Below are 23,150 nucleotides of genomic sequence, written 5' to 3'. Positions count from 1 at the left end.
CTCTTGTAGGCGTACTTCAGTCATAGTGCATCCATGATGTATTTGAATGCAGAGTGAATTCATCCATAAACAATAGACCTACTGCTCTAATGTTGAGTGTACAGAGGCAGGTGTCAATCCTCTCTGCAGACTCTCATCTGATGCATTCGCTGCAGACGCTACGTACTCGGCCTGTGGTCAGTGTCACCTCGCTGGTGTGAACAGGGATGGAAAACAACACCTCATACAAAGATCTCTGTGTTCAGAAGTTTCCACTCAACAACTAAACAAACATACATATTTGGTATAACCTTTTCTTTCTTAGGTACTTTTGAGTTCACCCCTCATCTATTAGTGTGTCATTAGCGGTTTGTTATGGTTTGATACCAATGCAAATTATTTGTCCCATTGCGTTTCTAAGGCCTGTGATATGTGTTGTGATATCTTTGGTCATCATGCACTTTTTCAATTTCTGTATTTGTTCTGAACAGAGGGATTCAGAAGTTGATAACCAAATGCCACAGCTGTAATTTGACCGCTTACACTTATAGCACACAGTTTTCATGTCCTTATTGTTTAGGAGGACAGGAGGGTGCATTAAGGCCATGCACTTATCATGGCTTAGTTAACTTTTTCTAAAACCGTTATCTACCTACAACATCAACCAAATGAAAAGTGTGCTTCCAAATATTGAGCTCTACATTTGACCAGGACCCATTGTTGAACAGAGCCCGATGGGCCCTGGTATAAAGTAGTGCACTGTACACTCTTAGAAAAAAAGATGCTGTCTAGAACCTTAAAGGGTTCTACAGCTGTCCCCATATTATAACCCTTTTAAGAACAATGTTTGGTTCCAGGTAGAACCCTTTCCACAGAGGGTAATATATATATATATATACACACATTTAACTATCAGGCTCTCCAAGTGGTTATATTGTAATATAACAAACACTTATTAGACCTTTGGTTTATTGTGTAAAAGGCACAGATTCCAGAAACCAGCAGTTTACTCAGTAGTCTGTGTCTGAATCAGTCCAGCCAGCAGACTCTGTGACTCTGAACTGTACAATACACACTAAGACCTGTTCAGGAGAACACAGTGTCTATTCGTTGTGACATGGCTCAGGAGAATTCCATCCAGATTAACACCCATGGAGACCGAAGTGATCAGTGTGAGAAAAGTCCTGAGGCTGGGTCTCCTACACAAAGCTGTGTCTACAACATCTCCAAGAGGAAGCTGAGCCTCTCTGAAGCTGGGACTTACTGCTGTGCTGTGGCCTCATGTGGGAAGATGTTTTGGGAACGGGACCAAGCTGGATGTTCAGTGTGGTCACTCTGATCCACAGATGAAGATCCTGGTCCTTCTCTCCATCATAAGATCTGGAGTTCTCCTCTGCTGTCTGACCATCTTCATCATCATCTACCTCATCAGGAAATAGATCAAGCTAAGGCCAATGTCTGTAGAGTGCAGATGGGTTTTGCAGTAACTGTTGGATATATCATCACTGTGTATTGCAAATGATAATTTATTGAGATTGCTGAGTTGTTTCATATTGTATTTTTTAAATGAATGGCTGTGACTTATTTTAGCTGATACTGACTAAAATATACATTTTCCTTCTCTTGTATACATACTGTATGTGCGTATGAATGAATGTGTGTTGAGAGAGCTTGCAAAGGGAAGATTTAAACTGACACAAAACGTGGGTGTTACCATGCTAATCACAACCACCCATGCATGCACACAGTTAGCTGTTCACAGGTACCTGAACCCATTGGTCTCATGTAAGCACAAAATGAGGCCACTACTATGCTTTGGATAGGCGTGAAAGCCTTCTACACATCCTCTCTCTATGTGGTTTTCAGCAGGATGTCTGTGTGGTGTCACTGTTTTCTCTCATTGTTGTTCACGACAATGACAATTAGCAACACAGTCCACTGACATGTAAGACCCACACAGTATATTATCACCAAAACTGAACAGAAGGCCAGGTTTAATTCATTATTAGACTACAATCATTAGCTTATATTGTCTAAATAGGATGTATCTATTTCTCCCAGGCTGCAGCCAGAAGGTCTTCCCAGTTAACTGTTACACCCATATTAAGCTAACAGGTGTTATACTTCAGATAGAGCATGATTCTGTGAATGATAGTTAATGAGACTGACATAAAATAGACTTGTTTCATTCTGTAGTGTATGTTAGTCCCCTATATACACTCATGATACTCCACCACTGTTTCCCCTGGTACAAATCAAGACCTGTTGTAAACCAAACAGACCTCCTATAGGTCATCAGGAGTACTGTAACTGTAACATGGGGTTGGGCCAAAATAGGTCCATGTACTATACCTGTAGCTCTTTACTGTTTGTACATTGTTTGAAAATGCATTGTATGCTTGACAGATAACTTTTTATTTATTTCACATGTTGTTTACTGAAGAAAATGCATCTGTTTTGACACTGCAACCTCAGTATTGTACGTTCTTTATCTAACCGGTGATAGAAAATTACCCAATGGTTCTACAAAATGAATTGATCATCTAGACACCAAAAAGTCTCTACGCTTCACACACCCTGCACAACATATAGTATATAGTAAGCATTGGTCCACTTTAAAGGAATAGTTCACCCAAATTACAAAATCACATTTTGGTTTCCTTTCCCTATAAGCAGTCTATTGACAAGGTATGACAGCAATCCATGCTTTGGTTTAGTTTCCCTGGAACTGTTTCCAAATGCTAATATTTTAGCATTTGTGGCATTCAAGTTATGGGACCGATATTAGCATTTTTCGCATCATGTCCAAATCATTTGAAAATACCTAAAATTGATTGTGAAGCTCAGCAAAGTCACTTATAGATAATTGAACATGGTGTATGAAAAATGTTACTATGATACTATGTCTTGAACAAGAGGTAACTATGCACATAATCAGATATCACCGTATAGGAAACTGACAAGTAGACTTTCTTGTCAGGTTAGAAACGGGACCAAGCTGGACATTAAAGGTAAGTGATACGTCATTAAAACTCATTTTTCAACCACTCCACAAATTTCTTGTTAAACTATAGTTTTGGCAAGTCAGTTAGGCCATCTACTTTGTGCATGACACAAGTAATTTTACCAACAATTGTTTACATACAGATTATTTCACTTACAATTACCTGTATCACAATTCCAGTGGGTCAGAAGAAGTTTACATACACTAAGTTGACTGTGCCTTTAAACAGTTTGGAAAATTCCAGAAATGATGTCATGGCTTTAGAAGATTCTGATAGGCTAATTGACAGCATTTGAGTCAATTGGAGGTGTACCTGTGCATGTACAGTGCCTTGCGAAAGTATTCGGCCCCCTTGAACTTTTCGACCTTTTGCCACATTTCAGGCTTCAAACATAAAGATATAAAACTGTAATTTTTTGTGAAGAATCAACAACAAGTGGGACACAATCGTGAAGTGGAACGAAATTTATTGGATATTTAAAACTTTTTTAACAAATAAAAAACTAAAAAATTGGGCGTGCAAAATTATTCAGCCCCCTTAAGTTAATACTTTGTAGCGCCACCTTTTGCTGCGATTACAGCTGTAAGTCGCTTGGGGTATGTCTCTATCAGTTTTACACATCGAGGGACTGAAATTTTTGCCCATTTCTCCTTGCAAAACAGCTCGAGCTCAGTGAGGTTGGATGGAGAGCGTTTGTGAACAGCAGTTTTCAGTTCTTTCCACAGATTCTCGATTGGATTCAGGTCTGGACTTTGACTTGGCCATTCTAACACCTGGATATGTTTATTTGTGAACCATTCCATTGTAGATTTTGCTTTATGTTTTGGATCATTGTCTTGTTGGAAGACAAATCTCCGTCCCAGTCTCAGGTCTTTTGCAGACTCCATCAGGTTTTCTTCCAGAATGGTCCTGTATTTGGCTCCATCCATCTTCCCATCAATTTTAACCATCTTCCCTGCCCCTGCTGAAGAAAAGCAGGCCCAAACCATGATGCTGCCACCACCATGTTTGACAGTGGGGATGGTGTGTTCAGGGTGATGAGCTGTGTTGCTTTTACGCCAAACATAACGTTTTGCATTGTTGCCAAAAAGTTCGATTTTGGTTTCATCTGACCAGAGCACCTTCTTCCACATGTTTGGTGTGTCTCCCAGGTGGCTAGTGGCAAACTTTAAACGACACTTTTTATGGAAATCTTTAAGAAATGGCTTTCTTCTTGCCACTCTTCCATAAAGGCCAGATTTGTGCAGTATACGACTGATTGTTGTCCTATGGACAGTCTCCCACCTCAGCTGTAGATCTCTGCAGTTCATCCAGAGTGATGATGGGCCTCTTGGCTGCATCTCTGATCAGTCTTCTCCTTGTATGAGCTGAAAGTTTAGAGGGACGGCCGGGTCTTCGTAGATTTGCAGTAGTCTGATACTCCTTCCATTTCAATATTATCGCTTGCACAGTGCTCCTTGGGATGTTTAAAGCTTGGGAAATCGTTTTGTATCCAAATCCAGCTTCAAACTTCTCCACAACAGTATCTCGGACCTGCCTGGTGTGTTCCTTGTTCTTCATGATGCTCTCTGCGCTTTAAACGGACCTCTGAGACTATCACAGAGCAGGTGCATTTATACGGAGACTTGATTACACACAGGTGGATTTTATTTATCATCATTAGTCATTTAGGTCAACATTGGATCATTCAGAGATCCTCACTGAACTTCTGGAGAGAGTTTGCTGCACTGAAAGTAAAGGGGCTGAATAATTTTGCACGGCCAATTTTTCAGTTTATTATTTGTTAAAAAAGTTTGAAATATCCAATAAATTTCGTTCCACTTCATAATTGTGTCCCACTTGTTGTTGATTCTTCACAAAAAAATTACAGTTTTATATCTTTATGTTTGAAGCCTGAAATGTGGCAAAAGGTCGAAAAGTTCAAGGGGGCCGAATACTTTCGCAAGGCACTGTATTTCAAGGCCTACCTTCAAACTCAGTGTCTCTATGCTTGACATCATGGGAAAATCAAAAGATATCAGCCAAGACCTCAGAAAATAAATATGGTCTGGTTCATCCTTGGGAGCAATTTCCAAACACCTGAAGATACCACGTTCATCTGTACAAACAATAGTACGCAAGTATAAACCACATGGGACCACGCAGCCATCATACCGCTCAGGAAGGAGACACGTTCTGTCTCCTAGAACTGAACGTACTTTGGTGCAAATAGTGCAAATCAATCCCAGAACAACAGCAAAGGACCTTGTGAAGATGCTGGAGGAAACAGGTACAAAAGTATTGTATATCCACAGTTAAACGAGTCCTATATCAACATAACCAGAAAGTCCCTCAGCAAGGAAGAAGCCACTGCTCCAAAACCGGCATAAAAGATCAGACTACGCTTTGCAACTGCACATGGGGACAAAGATCATACTTTTTGGAGAAATGTCCTCTGGTCTGATGACACAAAAATAGAACTGTTTGGCCATAATGAACATTGTTATGTTTGGAGGAAAAAGTGGGACGCTTGCAAGCCGAAGAACACCATCCCAACCGTGAAGCACGGGGGTGGCAGCATCATGTTGTGGGGGTGCTTTGCTGCAGGAGGGACTGGTACAATTCACAAAATAGATAGCATCATGAGGTAGAAAATTTATGTGGATATATTGAAGCAACATCTCAAGACATCAGTCAAGAAGTTAAAGCTTGGTCGCAAATGGGTCTTCCAAACGCACAATGACCCCAAGCATACTTCCAAAGTTGTGGCAACATGGCTTAAGGACAACAAAGTCAAGGTATTGGAGTGGCCATCACAAAGCCCTGACCTCAATCCAATAGAAAATGTGTGGGCTGTCACGTTCGTTGAAATAATGATGGTCAGACCAAGGCGCAGCGTGAGTAATGTTCCACATGTTTTATTAGAAAGTGAAATTAAGCAACGACAAAAACAAATAAACAATAAACTAAGAACGAACCGTGACTACAGAGAATGCTACGTGCACTAACTCAAAATATACAAACAATATCCCATAACCCACAGGTGGAAAAAATGATACTTAAGTATGATCCCCAATTAGAGACAACGATAACCAGTTGCCTCTAATTGGGAATCATACAAATACCCAAACATAGAAAAACTGAACTAGAACCCCACATAGAAAATAATAACTAGAAAAAAACCCAGTCATGCCCTGACCTACTCTATCATAGAAAATAAGAGCTTTCTATGGTCAGGACGTGACATGGGCAGAACTGAAAAATCTTGTTCGAGCAAGGAGGCCTACAAACCTGACTCAGTTACACCAGCTCTGTCAGGAGGAATGGGCCAAAATTCACCCAACTTATTGTGGGAAGCTTGTGGAAGGCTACCTGAAGAGTTTGACCCAAGTTAACCTCTCTTGGGTAGGGGGCAGTATTTTCACGGCCGGATGAAAAACGTACCCAAATTAAACAGCCTACTACTCGGGCCCAGGAAAAATAATATGCATATTATTAGTAGATTGGATAGAAGACACTCTAATGTTTCTAAAACTGTTTGAATGATGTCTGTGAGTATAACAGAACTCATATGGCAGGCAAAAACCAGAGAAAAATCCTACCAGGAAGTGGGAAATCTGATGCTGGTAGTCTATTCAAGTCTTTGCCAATCTAACACACAGTGACTTAGGGTTCATTTTGCACTTCCTAAGGCTTCCACTAGATGTCAACAGTCTTTAGAACCTTGTTTCAGGCTTTGCAGTGAACAGAGAGCGAACAAGAAGGCCGGGGAGTTAGTGACTCAGGGAAGGACATGAGTTTTGTGGCGCGCATTCACATGAGGAGGTAGCTGTGTTCCAAAACGTTTTCAAGACATTGGAATCGTTCGGTTGGAATATTATTGAAGTGTTATGTTAAAAAGGCCCTAAAGATTGATGCTATACAACGTTTGACATGTTTCAACAAACGTAAATCTAACTTTTTCTTTTACTTTTCGTTCTGACATTTTGGCCGCGCTTCCTACATTTGGAGTAGTTACTGAACGCGCAAACAACAAGGAGATATTTGGACATAAATTATGGACTTTATCGAACAAAACAACATTATTGTGGACCTGGGATTTCTGGAAGTGCCTTCTGATGAAGATCATCAAAGGTAAGTGAATATTTCTAATGCTATTTATGATTTTAGATGACTCCAAAATGGCGGGTATCTGTATTGCTTGATGTCTTTTTCTGAGCGCAGTACTCAGATTATTGCAAAGTGTGCTTTCCCCGTGAAGCTTTTTTGAAATCTGTCACAGCGGTTGCATAAAGATGTTCATCTATAGTTCTTTGAATAACAGTTTAATATTTTATCAACGTTTCTGATGAGTATTTTTGTAAATTGTTGTGCTGATTCACCGGCAGTATTGGAGGCAAAATATTTTCTGAACATCACACGGCAATGTAAAATGCTGTTTTTGGATATAAATATGAACTTCATCAAACAAAAAATGCATGTATTGTGTTACATGATGTCCTAGGAGTGTCATCTGATGAAGATAGTCAAAGGTTAGTGCATAATTTTAGCTGGTTTTCTGGCTTTTGTGACGCCTGTCCTTGCTAGGAAAATGGCTGTGTGGTTTTTCTTGTGTTGGAACTGTCCTAACATAATCTAACTTTATGCTTTCGCCATAAAGCCTTTTTGAAATCAGACAATGTGGTTACATTAAGGAGACGTGCATCTTTAAAATGGTGTAAAATAGTCGTATGTTTGAGAACTTTGAATTATGACATTTTGTGGTTTTGAATTTGGCGCTCTGATTTTTCACTGGCTGTTGAATAGTGTGAACCGTGGGTGGGACGCTATCGCTACCCACCTCCCCAAGAGAGGTTAAACAATTTAAAGGCAATGCTACCAAATACGGATTGTGTATGTAAACTTCTGACCCACTGGGAATGTGATGAAAGAAATAAAAGCTGAAACAAATCATTTACTCTACTATGGCCTCCCTGTGGTTCAGTTGGTAGAGCATGGTGTTTGCAATGGTGTTTCTAATGCCAGGGTTGTGGGTTCGATTCCCACGTGGAGCCAGTACAGAAAAAAAAATGTATGAAATTAATTGAAATGTAAGTCACTCTGGATAAGAGCGTCTGCTATATGACTAAAATGTAAAATTATTCTGACATTTCACATTCTTAAAATTAAAGTGGTGATCCTAACTGACCTAAGACAGGGACTTTTTACTAGGATTAAATGTCAGGCATTGTGAAAAACTGAGTTTAACCTCTTGGAGTTCCCCTAGGATAGGGGGCGCCACAGCGCATTTTGAAAAAAATTCGTGTCCATTTTAAACGGCCTACTACTCAAACTCAGAAGCTAGGATATGCATATAATTAATACGTGTGGATAGAAAACACCCTAAAGTTTCTAAAACTGTTTCAATGGTGTCTGTGAGTATAACAGAACTCATATGGCAGTCAAAACCCCGAGACAGATCAAAACAGGAAGTGGAATTCTGAATTGCGGACTCAACTTCATCACGTTGCCTATTAATCACACCACTAGATGTCCCCAGTCTTTACAAAGTGGTTTGAGCCTTCTTCTGTGGAAACTGACAGAATGACACGCTGTTGAAATTGGTCACAGGAGGAGGGCCATCACCATTATGTCTACCCCCTCCTTTCGAAACGTTTTGAAACACAATACAATCGTCCCCCTCGAATCTTATTGGCTCTCTTGTTGAAACAGGCCCTGAAGATTTATATTATACAACGTTTGACATGTTTAAACAAACCTAAATGGGGGAAAAATGTTTTTTTTCGAAATTGCTGTCCCGCGCCCGATTGAGCATTAGGTTTAGCCTTCAGATGCGCTAACAACAACAAGCTAATGGAACATAAAGGATGGACTTTTTCAAACGAAAATACAGTTGTTGTGGACCTGGGATTCCTGGAAGTGCTTTCTGATGAAGACAACCAAAGGTAAGGGATTATTGACAATAGTATACAAGATTAGATGTGATATGCGATTGTTCCAAGATGGCGCAGAGCTGTATTTACTAGGTAATTTTCTGAGTATCGCATCCCCTTTTATCGCAAAGTGTGATTACCCAGTAAAGTTATTTTTAAATCTGGTATTACAGGTGCTTTCAAGAGATATTCATCTATAAATCTTAGAATGACAATATTACATTTTAAAAATGTTTTCGAATAGTAATTGAGTAAATTGTAGCACTGTTTCCCGGGATGCATTTGAGGGAAAATAGTTAGTCAACGTTACGTGCCGATGTAAAATGCTGTTTTTATAAATAAATATGAACTTTATCGAACAAAAGAATGCATGCATTGTGTAACATGATGTCCTAGGTGTGTCATCTGATGAAGTTTGTAAAAGGTTAGTACTGCATTTAGCTGTTTTTTGGTTATTTGTGATGCATGTGTTTGGTCGGAAAATGGCTATGTGGCTACTTTTACAATGTACTCCTCTAACATAATCTAATGTTTTGCTTTTCCTGTAAAGCCTTTTTGAAATCGGACAACGTGGTTCGATTCAGGAGAGGTGTATCTATAAAACGATATAATTTGAAAAAAAAAATGATTTTTTTTTTTATTACATTTTGTTATGCTAATGGCGATAGGATTTTTCGCTGGATGTCCGAGGCCGCACAGGGGTTAAATGTATTTGGCTAAGGTGGTTGTAAACTTCAGACTTCAACTGTATATATTCTCATCCCATTCCTTTACTAGATTGTGTGTATTAGGTTTTGTTGTGGAATATGTTAGATATTAGGTTTTGAGGTGGAATTGTTAGATATTACCTGTTAGATACTGCTGCATTGTCGGATCTAGAAGCATAAGAATTTTGTTACACTCGCAATAACATCTGCTAACCATGTGTATGTGACCAATAAAATCTGATTTGATTTGATGTGCAAGCTGGAACTGAGTCTTTATCCGTACGTTGAAAGAGTGGTATCGTGTCAGCCAATGTCAGAGACAAAGTGATTTTGCACTGCTTTCATAAAATGTAACCTTTTTTAGGCATGTCAGTAAAGAACAAGTTCTTATTTACGATGACGGCCTAGACTGGGCCAATTGTCTGCTGCCCTTTAGGACTTCCAATCCCAGCTACTTGTGATACAGCCTGGATTCGAACAAGGGTGTCTGTAGTGACCCCTCTAGTACTGAGATGCAGTGCCTTAGACCGCTGCGCCACTCGGGAGCCCAGCGACATGGCCGTATTGTTCTCTTGGTACATGAAAACCTTGGTAGATAAACTTCAGCTCGTCTCAACTGTCAAAACGTTTGAAAGGAACGCAACATTCTACAGTGAGTTTCAGGATAACCCTCGCTTCTCAGTGGAAAATGGCCAATGAAATAATGACCTAAGGATCTCAGACATGCAGCTGTCAGATTCAGGCACATACCACTGTGGGAGCTCTAATAGCAATAACATGAAGTTTGGAAAAGGAGCCATTCACATAGTGAAAGGTAAAGAAAAAGGTAAATCATCGTTCTCCCAAGTGGCATGGGGGTCTAAGGCACTACATCGCAGTGCTAGCTGTGCCACTAGAAATTCTGGGTTTGAGTCCAAGCTCCGTCGCAGCCGGCCACGATCGGGAGACCCATGGGGCAGCACACAAGTGGCGCAGCGTTGTCCGGGTTAGTGGAGTGTTTGTCCGGCAGGGATGTCCTTGTCCCATCGCACACTAGCGACTACTGTGGTGGGCTGGGCGCAGTGCATGCTGACACGGTCGCCAGGTGTACAGTGTTTCCTCCGACACATTGGTGCAGCTGGATTCCGGGTTAAGTGGGAATTGTGTTGAGAAGTGGTGCGGCTTGGTTGGGTTGTGTTTTTGGAGGATGCATGGCTCTCGACCTTTGCCTATTTCGAGTCTGATTGGGAGTTGCAGCGATGAGACAAGACTGTAACTACTAATTGGATACCATGAAAATGAAGCAAATAAAATAAGAAAAATTAGAAAGTTAAATCTGAATTTAGAGATATACGGTGTAAATATGAGATTATCTTCATCAAAACTGGTTTTAATTTAGCAATTCATCTGTTAGAACACTTGCAACCATAATATTCTAGAAAATCTGTGGGATAATTTACATTTCTGTCAGTTTCAGGGTCCAAAAACATGACTTTGCTCCAGCAATCTGTTTCTGAGTCAGTCCAGCCAGGAGACTCTGTGACTCTGAACTGTACAATACACACTGAGACCTGTGCAGGAGAACACAGTATCTATTGGTTCAGACATGGAGAATCCCATCCAGGAATCATTTACACCCATGTAGACCAAAGTGATCAGTGTGAGAAGAGCCCTGAGACTGGGTCTCCTACAAAAAGATTTATCGACAACCTCCCCAAGAGGAACCTCAGCCTCTCTGATGCTGAGACTTACTACTGTGCGGTGGCCTCATGTGGGGAGATACTGTTTGGAAAGGGGACCAAGCTTGACATCAAGGGTAGGTGAAATATCTTTATTTTTATTTAGATCTATTGTATAATCTACTGTGTAAAACTGTATACAGTTGTTGTTATTTGGATCATATAAGAAAACGTACAATCATTTTCACAGAGAATGGAGCACACCCTCTTCTCTTGTTGTATTGACGGAGCGCAACATTGGGTCTCTCGTTTGTCCTGATCACTCTCCTTGGTTGCATCATGTACAAGATGAACCAGAGAAAGTGTCTGCAGTGTAGAGGTAAGAGATATCCAAATGAATTAATGATTTATGTAGCAGCTAAAGTCCTTCATAGAAGTTGTTTTTCTTTGATATCACCAGATGTATCTGTAGTGGAAGGAGTTGTATCTTTATATTTTCTGTCTTTCTTTTCAGGACCTGTCTCTCAGACAAAATGTCCAGGAGAATCTTCTTCAATTGCAGGGGTAAGCAGAATTCCTGATGTTGTATTACCATAAAAAAAACAAGTGAAAATAGTTACAAAAATTAACATACAGTATAGCAATTTTCTCCATTTTATAAGTGTTCTTCACATGCCCAAGATGCAGACAATCTCTATTACGTAGCTCCCAGTTTCGGTCGGTGCCATTTAAGATGAGGGAGGACGATTTCATATTCCATTCACCCAGTTCAATGTAAAAACAATATGCTAATGCAACTACATGTTACTTGAATTTTCCCTTTAGCTGCCTCCTGAGTGGCGCAGTGGTCTAAGACACTGCATCACAGTGCTAGAGGCTTCACTACAGACCCTGGTTTGGTCCCGGGCTTTATCACGATCGGGAGTCTCATAGGGCGGCACACAGTGGTCCGTGTCAGGGGAGGGTTTGGCTGGGTAGACTATCATTGTAAATAAGAATTTGTTCTTAACTGACTTGCCTAGTTAAATAAAGGTAAAAAAACGAGGTTGCTACACAAGGCTATGATGTAAAGTTTACAACGTAGGTGCACACGGGTTGAGAGAAACATTTGAGGTGACAGACAGTGACACACATTGGCACATTCATTCCTCCTACCACACATATTACCTGCATCAGCTGATATATAGTGTAATCATTAGCACAACAGTTGCAAACAAGAGTTTCTATTGGACAAATGCACGTATGTTTAACACAATTTTGATCCGTTCGCTTCCGTTTGAGAAATGTTATTCAACAGAATGTAGTGAATACACCCCTGATCACTCGTAAACACAGTTCACTTTCATAACAGCCACGTTGTATTCCTTCTTGCCTCTATGATCTCCCCATCCTCTCACTTCATCCCTTTGCTTGTGGACTTCAATACACAACATATCATCGGTATGTGACCAGGTGAAAAAACCTTTCCAAGCCAAACCATATCATATCCGCCACACACAGCCTGCATCGTTTTCAGAATATTAGCTAAAGTAACATCATAGTCAACATAGCTAATAGAACTAAAGTGTTAGTAAACCTGCTACAATCATGCAGTAACATTACAGTGTGCAGTCAGTTAGCAGTTTAGCACTTACACTGGCGGGCCCCGGTGGCAATGAATTGGGAAAACCAAAAGCTTACCTTGACTTGGAAGAGTTCCAGTGTTGTGTTGGATAGTCATAGCCAGCTAGCTAACATAGCATCCCTCTGTTTAAGCAAGGTGTTTAGGTGGGCTAAACTAGCTAGTTGTATTTGCTAGATAAGTAAGTGAAAGTGAAAAAAAAGGACAAAATCTTTTTCCATCTCTCTTGCTTCTCCTCATTTTGCAAGAAATGTATTTGTTCAAAACTGTTAAACTATTGTATTTCTCTCTCTTTGAGTCAACTATTCATCACATTTTATGCAATGCAGTGCTAGCTAGCTGTAGCTTACGCTTTCAGTACCAGAACCAATCTCTGATCCTTTCATTGGGTGGACAACATGTCAGTTTATGCTGCAAGAGCTCTGATAGGTTGGAGGACGTCCGATGGAAGTTGTCATAATTACTGTTTAAGTCTATGGAAGAGGGTGAGAACCATGAGTCTCCAAGGTTTTGAATTGAAGTCAATGTACGCAGAGGAGGACGGAAGCTAGCTGTCCTGCGACTACACCATGTTGCTACCCTACAGAGTGCTGTTGAGGCTACGGTAGACCTTCATTGCAAAATAGTATGTTGTAATCAATTATTTGGTGACATGATTATATTTAGTATAGTTGTATCAAAAAAGTACAACTTTTTAAATGATTTAACATTTTTATATTCATGAAATTTACTGAGGAGGATGGTCCTCCCCTTCCTCCTCTGAGAAGCCTCCACTGGTAGCTCTGAATCTGAGTAACAAGGAAAAGATGTCTAGAAGACAGAGAAGCAACATGGAAGAGAAGGTGTACTCTGGGATCAGACAGCAGAACAATAAAACAGATGTCCATTAAAATTAATGAGCTATTCAATAACTGTATTAGCTTTGTTATTGTAACTGTAGCTACTAATAATTAAATGCATTGCTTCTCTGCCATTTGACATTGACTTGCTTGTGATAAGATTAATAAAGTGTTCAACAATAATCAAGACAAAGAAATTGTTATGTATTTATTTGGGCCCTCTTGAAGTTGTAGTGTGGAAAAGTGTTTTCTGTTCTCATGCCACTAACACCCCATCACACACACAGCAACTTATTTCCAGGTACTTTGTGGTCTGTGATGAACACAAGATAAGGCTCTATCTACGCTTTGTTAGGGCCTGCTGGCCTATTGCACGCAATATCCTTATCTCGCTCTTTCTCTGCTCTTTACTCTCCCTCTCGCTCTCTCTCTCTCTCTCTCTCTCTCTCTCTCTTTTTCTCTTTCTGTGGTTTTCAGCCGGATGCCTCAGAACTCCCAGTTCTCTCATACTGTAGGCTATACTACTTACTCTTCAAGCTGACCATTTTAGCAACAGTAAACCACCTATTTTAAGGAGGCAGCTTAGCAATACCAAGTCAACTGAAATGTGTGAAAAAACACAATGAGCTATGTATTAGGTCATTTGACGTAGAGATCAGTACAGTATTCTCAATCGGTGTGATGTTCGGCCACGAGAACCATGGACCTACTCAATAACAATATCATAGGAGGGCATTCGATCTATCTTTTCATTTGAGTGTAAATCCTGAATGAGAGATCACTAAAATATAACTACTGTATTGTATAAGCTGTGTTTGTCATATTTTCTTCATAGATGTCTTTAGTGAGGTGAAGTAACTGATAGAAGCACTAGTGGATGACAGTGTCATGGCATGCAGGTTCAAAACAGGTCACACATTTGAGTCTCTTAGACAACAGTAGCTGCAGTGATAAAGATTGAGGGAAATCGTGCTTCAAAAATTAGTGCTCAATTTGTACAAATCTAAACTATGAGATTTTACATCTAGGACAATTCTGGGACACTGAACTGTAAAAGATACATGTAAAGACCACAGTCATGCCTGAATGAGGCGTTAACAAAAGTTATGCGGCCCAGTTCGACCAATCACCTTTAACTCCATTGCTGAAGAGTTGTCTACATGGGTGGACTCTTTCCACTCAAGACCCAAGTTGTGAAGAGCTGACAACTTTAAAGATGATGGCACTGTGTCTGATATTTCCACTTCTCGTAGAGATGGGTAAGTCAATCTTATACATCTTACATTTCTTAATTTGGAGACACAAAATATCCCATTATTGTTCTACAGACACTTTGAGAATCCAAAGTTGTATTTGAGTTATGTAACGGCTAATATATTTTCATGTTCTCTAGTTCATGGGGTAGCTAGGACTGAATCCTCATCCATCAGTCAGAAGATTGGTCTCATGTCAGCCAACGTTGGAGACGCAGTGGTTTTGGTCTGCTTCAACGAAGGCGACGTGGGAGTAATGTTCTCCTGGTACAAGCAAACTTTTGAAAATATTCCTCAGCTCATCTCAACCGTCTATAAGTTGGACAATAATGCACAATTTTACCAGGAGTTTAAGGACAACCCTCGCTTCTCAGTGGAAGGTGGCCAAGGGAAAAATAATCTAATGATCGCAGACGTGGAACTCTCTGATTCAGGCACATACTACTGTGGAAGTTCTTATGGAAACAATTTGGAATTTGGACAAGGAGTCATTCTCATCATCAAAGGTAAAGAGAAAGTCATTATTATTATTATATACGTTTTGTAAATCCGAATTTACAGATATGCACTGTAAATACGAGGTATTCTCAGATGAGATCTTTATTGAATAAATGTTGAGTTACAACACTTGCCACAGGGATATTCTAGAGAGATAAAATTGGTTTATTGGCCTTCTTGTCAGGATCAGAATCCAGAAATATGACTATACTTCAGCAGCCTGTGTCTGAGTCAGTCCAGCCAGGAGACTCTGTGACTCTGAACTGTACAATACACACTGAGACATGTGCAGGAGAACACAGTGTCTATTGGTTCAGACATGGCTCAGGAGAATCCCGTCCAGGAATCATTTACACCCATGGAGACAGGAGTGATCAGTGTGAGAAGAGCCCTGAGGCTGGGTCTCCTACACAGAGCTGTGTCTACAACCTCCCCAAGAGGAACCTCAGAATCTCTGATGCTGGGACTTACTACTGTGCTGTGGCATCATGTGGGGAGATACTGTTTGGGAACGGGACCAAGCTGGATGTTGAAGGTAGACTACATTTCCTAATAATATGCTATTATTAAAAATACAAACATTACGTTTAATTATTGATTTGTGGTATCGACTACTGACCGTAGCAATATAGTGGAGGGATACAGTATATACTGAGTATACCAAACATTTCGAATATCTTCCTAATGTTGATATTTAACTGCACCCCCACTCCCCTCCACCTTTTGCCCTCAGAACAGCCTCAATTAGTCGGTGCATGGACAAGGTGTTGAATGCGTTCCACAGGGATGCTGGCCCATCTTGATTCCAATGCCTCCCAGAGTTGTCTCAAGTTTGCTTGATTTCCTTTGGGTGGTGGACCATTGTTGATACACACAGGAAACTGTTGAGCGTGAAAAACCCTGCAGCGTTGCAGTTCTTGACACAAACCGGCGTGCCTGGCACCTAGTACCATACCCCATTCGGCACTTAAATATTTTGTCTTGCCCATTCACACTCTGAATCACACAATCCATGTCTCAATTGTTTCAAGGTTTAAGAATCCTTCTTTAACCTGTCTGCTCCCCTTCATCTACACTGATTGAAGTGGATTTAACAAATGACATCAATACAGGATCATAACTTTCACCTGGTCAGTCTTGTAACGTCTGTGACCAACTCACACTCCCAAACACTTAGATCCCGGAACCCAGCCCACTTTCCAGCTCACTTTCCAGATCCCAATCACCGGAATTCTAATCACCTGTTCACACACCTGCATGTCATCATCCCACACTATTTAGTTCAGTACCTTGCAACTCATCACTGTGAGGTATTGTTTGTTTTGAGAAACACTTATTTCGAAGCGCTGGTTTTTCTCGTCCTGTGTATGATAGTTTTTGCCTGCCTCACTCACGACGCCTTTTGCCTATTCCCTGCCTGTACTGTTGCCATTTTGTACCAACCGTGTATGACCTGCCTGCCCCTGGACCCAGCTACCTGCCTCCTCCTATGGTCCCTTCCAATAAACACCTGCTGCGCTCTGCGCTTGAAACCAGCTCTCTTTCTCCTATCGTGTTCATTACAAGTCTATGGCATTTAAAGAGCGATTTTATTATTTCAGATTGTGGCGTTGATCCACAGATGAGAATCCTTGTCCTTCTCTCCATCATAAGAACTGGAATTCTCTTCTGCTGTCTGATCATCTTAATCATTGTCTACATCACCAGGAAATAAAAGATAAAGCTAAGGCCAGTGTCAATAGTCTAGAGATGGGTTTTGGAATAAAGTTGGAGATATAGTGTCATTGCTATGCATTGCAAATTATAATTCATTGAGATTGCTTTTTTGCTCATATTGCATTTGAAAAATATTTGCCTGTGACTTCTAATTCAATTGAGCATCATCATTCTTGCTTACGCTGTATGTGTTAATTGATTGAACTGCTCTCCTGAAAACCATGTGAACAGAATATGCCTTCTTTTTGCATGAATAAATATCAATTTTAACAACTGATACGGACTAAAATAGAATTCTTCCTTCTCTTGTGTTCTGTACATTTGAGGTCGACCGATAATTCGGAATGGCCGATTAATTAGGGCCGATTTCATGTTTTCATAACAATCGGTAATCGGTATTTTTGGCCACCGATTGTATTTATTTATTTATATTTTTTTTTTGAATAATAATATTTTTTAACTAGGAAAGTCAGTTAAGAACACATTCTTATTGTCACAACATCCACAGAAGGTGGCGCCTCTCCTCGGTCGAGCGGCGCTCGGCGGTCGTCGTCGCCGGCCTACTAGCTGCCACCGATCTGTGTTTCAGTGTCTGTTAGTTATGTCTGTTTTGTGATTGCACCTGTTTTGTGTTTGTCATTAGTGGGGGGGTATTTAGTCTGTCTGTGTTTAGCTAGGATTCGTGCGGGATTGTTCTTTGTTACGTGTGGTGTTACTTTTATTGTATAGGCATTAGGGTTGCCGGGCTGCGCCCCGTCTGCCTTTTGAGCGGAGCTTCGTTTAAGTCATTTTTGACTGTTATGCTCTCAGCCATATATGGATCTTGCCATTAGATTATTAAATTAAGTTTGTTCCAACGGACCTCAGTCTCCTGCGCTTGACTCACTCCTTAAACGGTTCATTCCGCTCGTGACACTTATTTTCAATGACGGCCTAGGAACGGTGGGTTAACTGCCTTGTTCAGGGGCAGAACGACAGATTTTTACCTTGTCAGCTTGGGGATTCAATCTTGCAACCTTACGCTTAACTAGTCCAACGCTCTAACCACCTGCTTTACATTGCACTCCACGAGGAGCCTGCCTGTTACACGAATGCAGTAAGAAGCCGAGTTAAGTTGCTAGCTAGCATTAAACTTATCTTATAAAAAACAATTAATCATAATCACACATGGTTGATGATATTACTAGTTTATCTAGCCTGTCCTGCGTTGCATATAATCGATGCGGTGCGCATTCGCAAAAAAGGTTGCTCCAACTTGTACCTAACCATAAACATCAATGCCTTTCTTAAAATCAATACACAGAAGTATATATTTTTAAACCTGCATATTTAGCTAAAAGAAATCCAGGTTAGCAGGCAATATTAACCAGGTGAAATTGTGTCACTTCTCTTCCGTTCATTGCACGCAGAGTCAGGGTATATGCAACAGTTTGGGCCGCCTGGCTCATTGCGAACTAATTTGTCAGAATTTTACGTAATTATGACATAACATTGAAGGTTGTGCAATGTAACAGGAACATTTAGACTTATGGATGCCACCCGTTAGATAAAATACGGAACGGTTCCGTATTTCACTGAAAGAATAAACGTGATAGTTTCCAGATTCAACCATATTAATGACCTAAGGCTCGTGTTTCTATGTGTTATTATGTTATAATTAAGTCTATGATTTGATAGAGCAGTCTGACTGAGCGATGGTAGGCAGCAGCAGGCTCGTAAGCATTCATTCAAAACAGCACTTTACTGCGTTTTGCCAGCAGCTCTTCGCAATGCATTGCGCTGTTTATGACTTCAAGCCTGTCTACTCCCAAGAATAGGCTGGTGTAACCGATGTGAAATGGCTAGCTAGTTAGCGGATGCGCGCTAATAGCGTCACTCGCTCTGAGACTTGGAGTAGTTGTTTCCCTTGCTCTACATGGGTAACGCTGCTTCGAGGGTGGCTGTTGTCGATGTGTTTCTGGTTTGAGCCCAGGTAGGAGCGATGAGAGGGACAGAAGCTATACTGTTACACTGGCAATACTAAACGGCCTATAAGAACATCCAATAGTCAAAGGTATATGAAATACAAATCGTATAGAGAGAAATAGTCCTATAATTCCTATAATAACTACAACCTAAAACTTCTTACCTGGGAATATTGAAGACTCATGTTAAAAGGAACCACCAGCTTTCATATGTTCTCATGTTCTGAGCAAGGAACTTAAACGTTAGCTTTCTTACATGGCACATAATGCACTTTTACTTTCTTCTCCAACACTTTGTTTTTGCATTATTTAAACCAAATTGAACATGTTTCATGATTTAGTTTAGGCTAAATTGATTTTATTGATGTATTATATTAAGTTAAAATAAGTGTTCATTCAGTATTGTTGTAATTGTCATTATTACAAATAAATAAAAATAAAAATCGGACGATTAATCGGCAGCGGATTTTTTGGCCCTCCAATAATCGGCATCGGTATCGGCGTTGAAAAATCATAATCGGTCGACCTCTATTGTACATACAGTATGTCTGTATGAATGTTTGTCCAGAGGGTTTCTGCAGAGACAACCTAATGTTACCATGCTAAACCCACACACTCATCATGCACTCAGTGAGCTGTTCACAGGTACCTGAACACTTTGGTCTAATGTGAGCTCAAGACAAGGCCGTCTCTATGCTTTGTACAGGCCTGGTTGGCCTTTCACTCACTATGTAGTTTCAGCAGGATGTCTATGTGGTGTTAGTGTGTTTTCTCTCATGTTTACATTGCTGATCATGACCATGACAATTAGAACCACAGTACACCGACATACTGCATGCTATATAGCCTCTATCTCATCACATGGGCCAGTTTCCCAGACACAGATTATGACTAGTCCTGGACAAAAAAGCATGTTCATTCTTGAACTACGATAGTTGATTTAAAGTATAAGTTGTATAAATGTATAATAGGCTACAGATTAGAGCCCTACCAACCCAGGTACACCCCTGACCCCTGACCCCTACTAAACTGTCAGATGTTACACTTCCGTAAGAGCATGATTCTGTGAATGATAGTTAATGAGACTGACATATAAATAGACTTGTTTCATCCTGTCAGTGATTCCCACATATACACTCATGATGCTCCATCCCTGTTCACCCTGCTACATATCAAGACCTGTTGTAAACCAAACAGACCTCCTATAGGTCATCAGGAGAACTGTAACTGTTGTATGGGGTGGGGCCAACTCTATCACAACACTATCACAACTAAGCTTGATACCAAGAGCATATAAAGGTACATACTGTATATGTAATGTATGCTTGAAAATGTACTGCATGCTTACCAGACAACAGTATTCCTTTAAACCCATTTAACGGATGGACATTTATATTTTTCTTTCCCCAGTGAAACCTCATGATTGGACATCTTTGTCCAGACAGTACTTGCAATCTACACAATGTAAAAAAAATAAATAATGAAATCATCATGAAAACACAAAAAATGTCCTTCACCCAACCTGCACAAAATATTCTATAAAATAAGCATTGGTCCACTTTAAACATTGATTATATGAGTGATTTTCAGTTAGACCATGGTGAGCTGAATAATGCATTTACAAAAATTACGCATGTGTCCAGTCAGACCAATCATCAATAATCCCATTGTAGAAGTGTTTTCTACATGGTAGACTTTTTCCACTCAAGACACAGTTAGTAAAGAGGATGACAACTTCAAAGATGATCATGGCACTATGTATGATACTTCCACTTCTCAGAGTAATGGGTAAGTCACACTTTTATATTTCTCTACTTATAGGATGTACACCTTGTGGTGGTTCATTTCTTTACTATCAAATGAGGAGAGACAAACTTATCACACAAGTCAGAGTTATACTTAAACTATATCTTTAATAATGAGAGCTTTGCAATAGCAATGACTTGTCAACAATTCACCATTTCTAATGATCCGCTGAGAGTGGCAAGGCAAAAGTACCAAGGTCTTTTATAGCCAAGATACACCCCTTTCAACCTACATGACGAACAACAGATACATAGAATGGGTCACAAGGTGAGACTTTTTAAATGAGAAAGGAGTATCCCGTAGCCAGATAGCATTCGCTATAAATTATCGTTCAGTTTGGTCCCTAAGACGAGGTTCCTATCTCGTTCCTGTTACTCCTAGCACAAAAACACCAACTCGACCAATGGCATAAATCAATTGTCAACTCCAGACACTAGCACACACATCCTCCAAGGCCAAAGGAGGGAGTGACTGGCACACAAACATTGTGGAAACCAGTAATTGGTTCCCCATTAATCACGTCATCCCTTCACATGGTTTAAGAATAGGTAAAGACACATTCACATATGAAGACAATGTTCCCTCCTGTCCTCTTCCCTTTCTGATATTCTGCATAGCACCAGGGACATGTAAAAGACAAACCTGACCTCTCCCCTCTCTGGGCCCCAAGTGACTGAGCCCCAGCTGAGGGAAGAAGTGCAACTGCCAACACCAGAGTCCAAAAGGGATACATTCTAATAACAAGTTAATCACATAAGCATATTATGCAAATAAGACATCTTAATTATCTATGTTACACAACTAATTCTGATTCAACCGCCACAACCTTTATTGATACAATTCATACATTTATATTGCGGTATATAATGAACTTCTGTACTTTCTTTCACTTATTTCACCAATTTACCATTCCAGAGTTTAATAGGAGGCATATTTGTAACCTGCATGGTAAGAGAAAATGTACTATTACCTGATATTCCTCCAATAAAACATTTAAATCATCAAAACCTTTTGGTTTCAGAGTATGATTTTCCCCTGACGCCTACGGTTCTTGCACTACTCGCATCAAACATTGTTTTTGTGATTGTCGTCTTTCAACTGACATGGGGGATATGCAAGGAAAGGACCAGAGGGCCTAAAGGTACAGAACATGCATATAATGCATATAAATACTTACTAACAGTCTAACTGTTATGTAATGTTTCACAGTAATGTTTGAAGATGTCTTCATGTGAAAGGAAAATATACATTGAGTGTCCAAAACATTAGAATCACCTGCTCTTTCCATGGAATAGACTGACCAGGTGAATCCATGCGATAGCTATGATCCCTCATCTGTTAAATCCACTTCAATCAGTGTAGATGAAGGGAGGAGAAAGGTTAAATAAGGATTTTTAAGTCTTTAGACAATTTAGACATGGATTGTATACAGTATGTGTGCCATTCAGAGGGTGAATGTGCAATACAAAATATTTAAATGCCTTTGAACAGGGCATGGTAGTAGGTGCCAGGCGCATCGGTTTGGTGCAACACAAGGGGGTGCAACTAAATATTAGGAAGGTGTACCGTGTTCCGTTTCAATAAGATTTCTTGTGTACTGTACTTAATTTAATTTTGTACTTTCTGTTTTTAACCAGAAGCATCAACTGATAGATCACCAACCCCACTAGTCAATCAGGTAAACTTTAGCACATAATTTCACGCCATATCAAAATGGTTCATGTAGTGGATATAACCGGTATAATGTCTTGTTAATGACTTCACTTCTCACACAGCACCAAGAGAGGGACATGTTGAACTATGCTGCTGTGAGTTTAAACCCCAACAAGAACCCCAGAAGAGCAAGAGAGAAGACCAGCAGTGAGGATGCCGTGTACTCTGAGATCAGTTACCTTCAGTAAGAGTGAGAGGTATCACCACTGTCACAAAGACTCCAAGTAGAACCATTTATGATTAGTAGCCTAATAAAACTGCTTTTAGTAAGTGAAATTAGTATGGAATTTAGAATGCAAAAAATAAACTATAATTTTAGCTAAGTCTTTATGTTAGATTTATATGATGATCATGTAATGCCTAAAATGTTGAAACCTTTTAACTGTGCTTTTAATTGATAGAAATTCTCTGATAGAGGATCCATTGTTTGCTGTATGATTGTGTATTTAACATAATAAACTATAATTTTTTTCTCTCCA

The 23,150-nt window shown here is 40.0% G+C and overlaps 1 protein-coding gene and 1 pseudogene across 2 annotated transcripts; both read left to right on the top strand.

Annotated features, from left to right (window-relative positions):
* The first annotated feature begins 10,158 nt into the window (after positions 1 to 10,158).
* Positions 10,159 to 11,491, top strand: LOC115194323 (Ig kappa chain V region K29-213-like; annotated as a pseudogene).
* A 3,426-nt stretch (positions 11,492 to 14,917) lies between these two features.
* On the top strand, positions 14,918 to 23,150 carry LOC115194317 (uncharacterized). 2 transcript variants are annotated; one of them, XM_029753943.1, is made up of 5 exons: positions 14,918 to 14,980; positions 15,115 to 15,480; positions 15,657 to 16,007; positions 22,599 to 22,636; positions 22,734 to 23,150. In XM_029753943.1, exons 1-5 carry the CDS (start codon positions 14,938 to 14,940, stop codon positions 22,857 to 22,859), a joined length of 924 nt encoding a protein of 307 aa, XP_029609803.1. In that variant the 5' UTR covers positions 14,918 to 14,937; the 3' UTR covers positions 22,860 to 23,150. The 2 variants fall into 2 exon arrangements, with proteins under 2 accessions (XP_029609803.1, XP_029609802.1); XM_029753942.1 differs by lacking the exons at positions 22,599 to 22,636; positions 22,734 to 23,150 and adding an exon at positions 17,074 to 17,465.

This window comes from Salmo trutta, chromosome 5, assembly GCF_901001165.1.
Source record: "Salmo trutta chromosome 5, fSalTru1.1, whole genome shotgun sequence".
Taxonomy (NCBI): domain Eukaryota; kingdom Metazoa; phylum Chordata; class Actinopteri; order Salmoniformes; family Salmonidae; genus Salmo; species Salmo trutta.
This window is presented reverse-complemented; position numbering and strand designations above follow the sequence as displayed.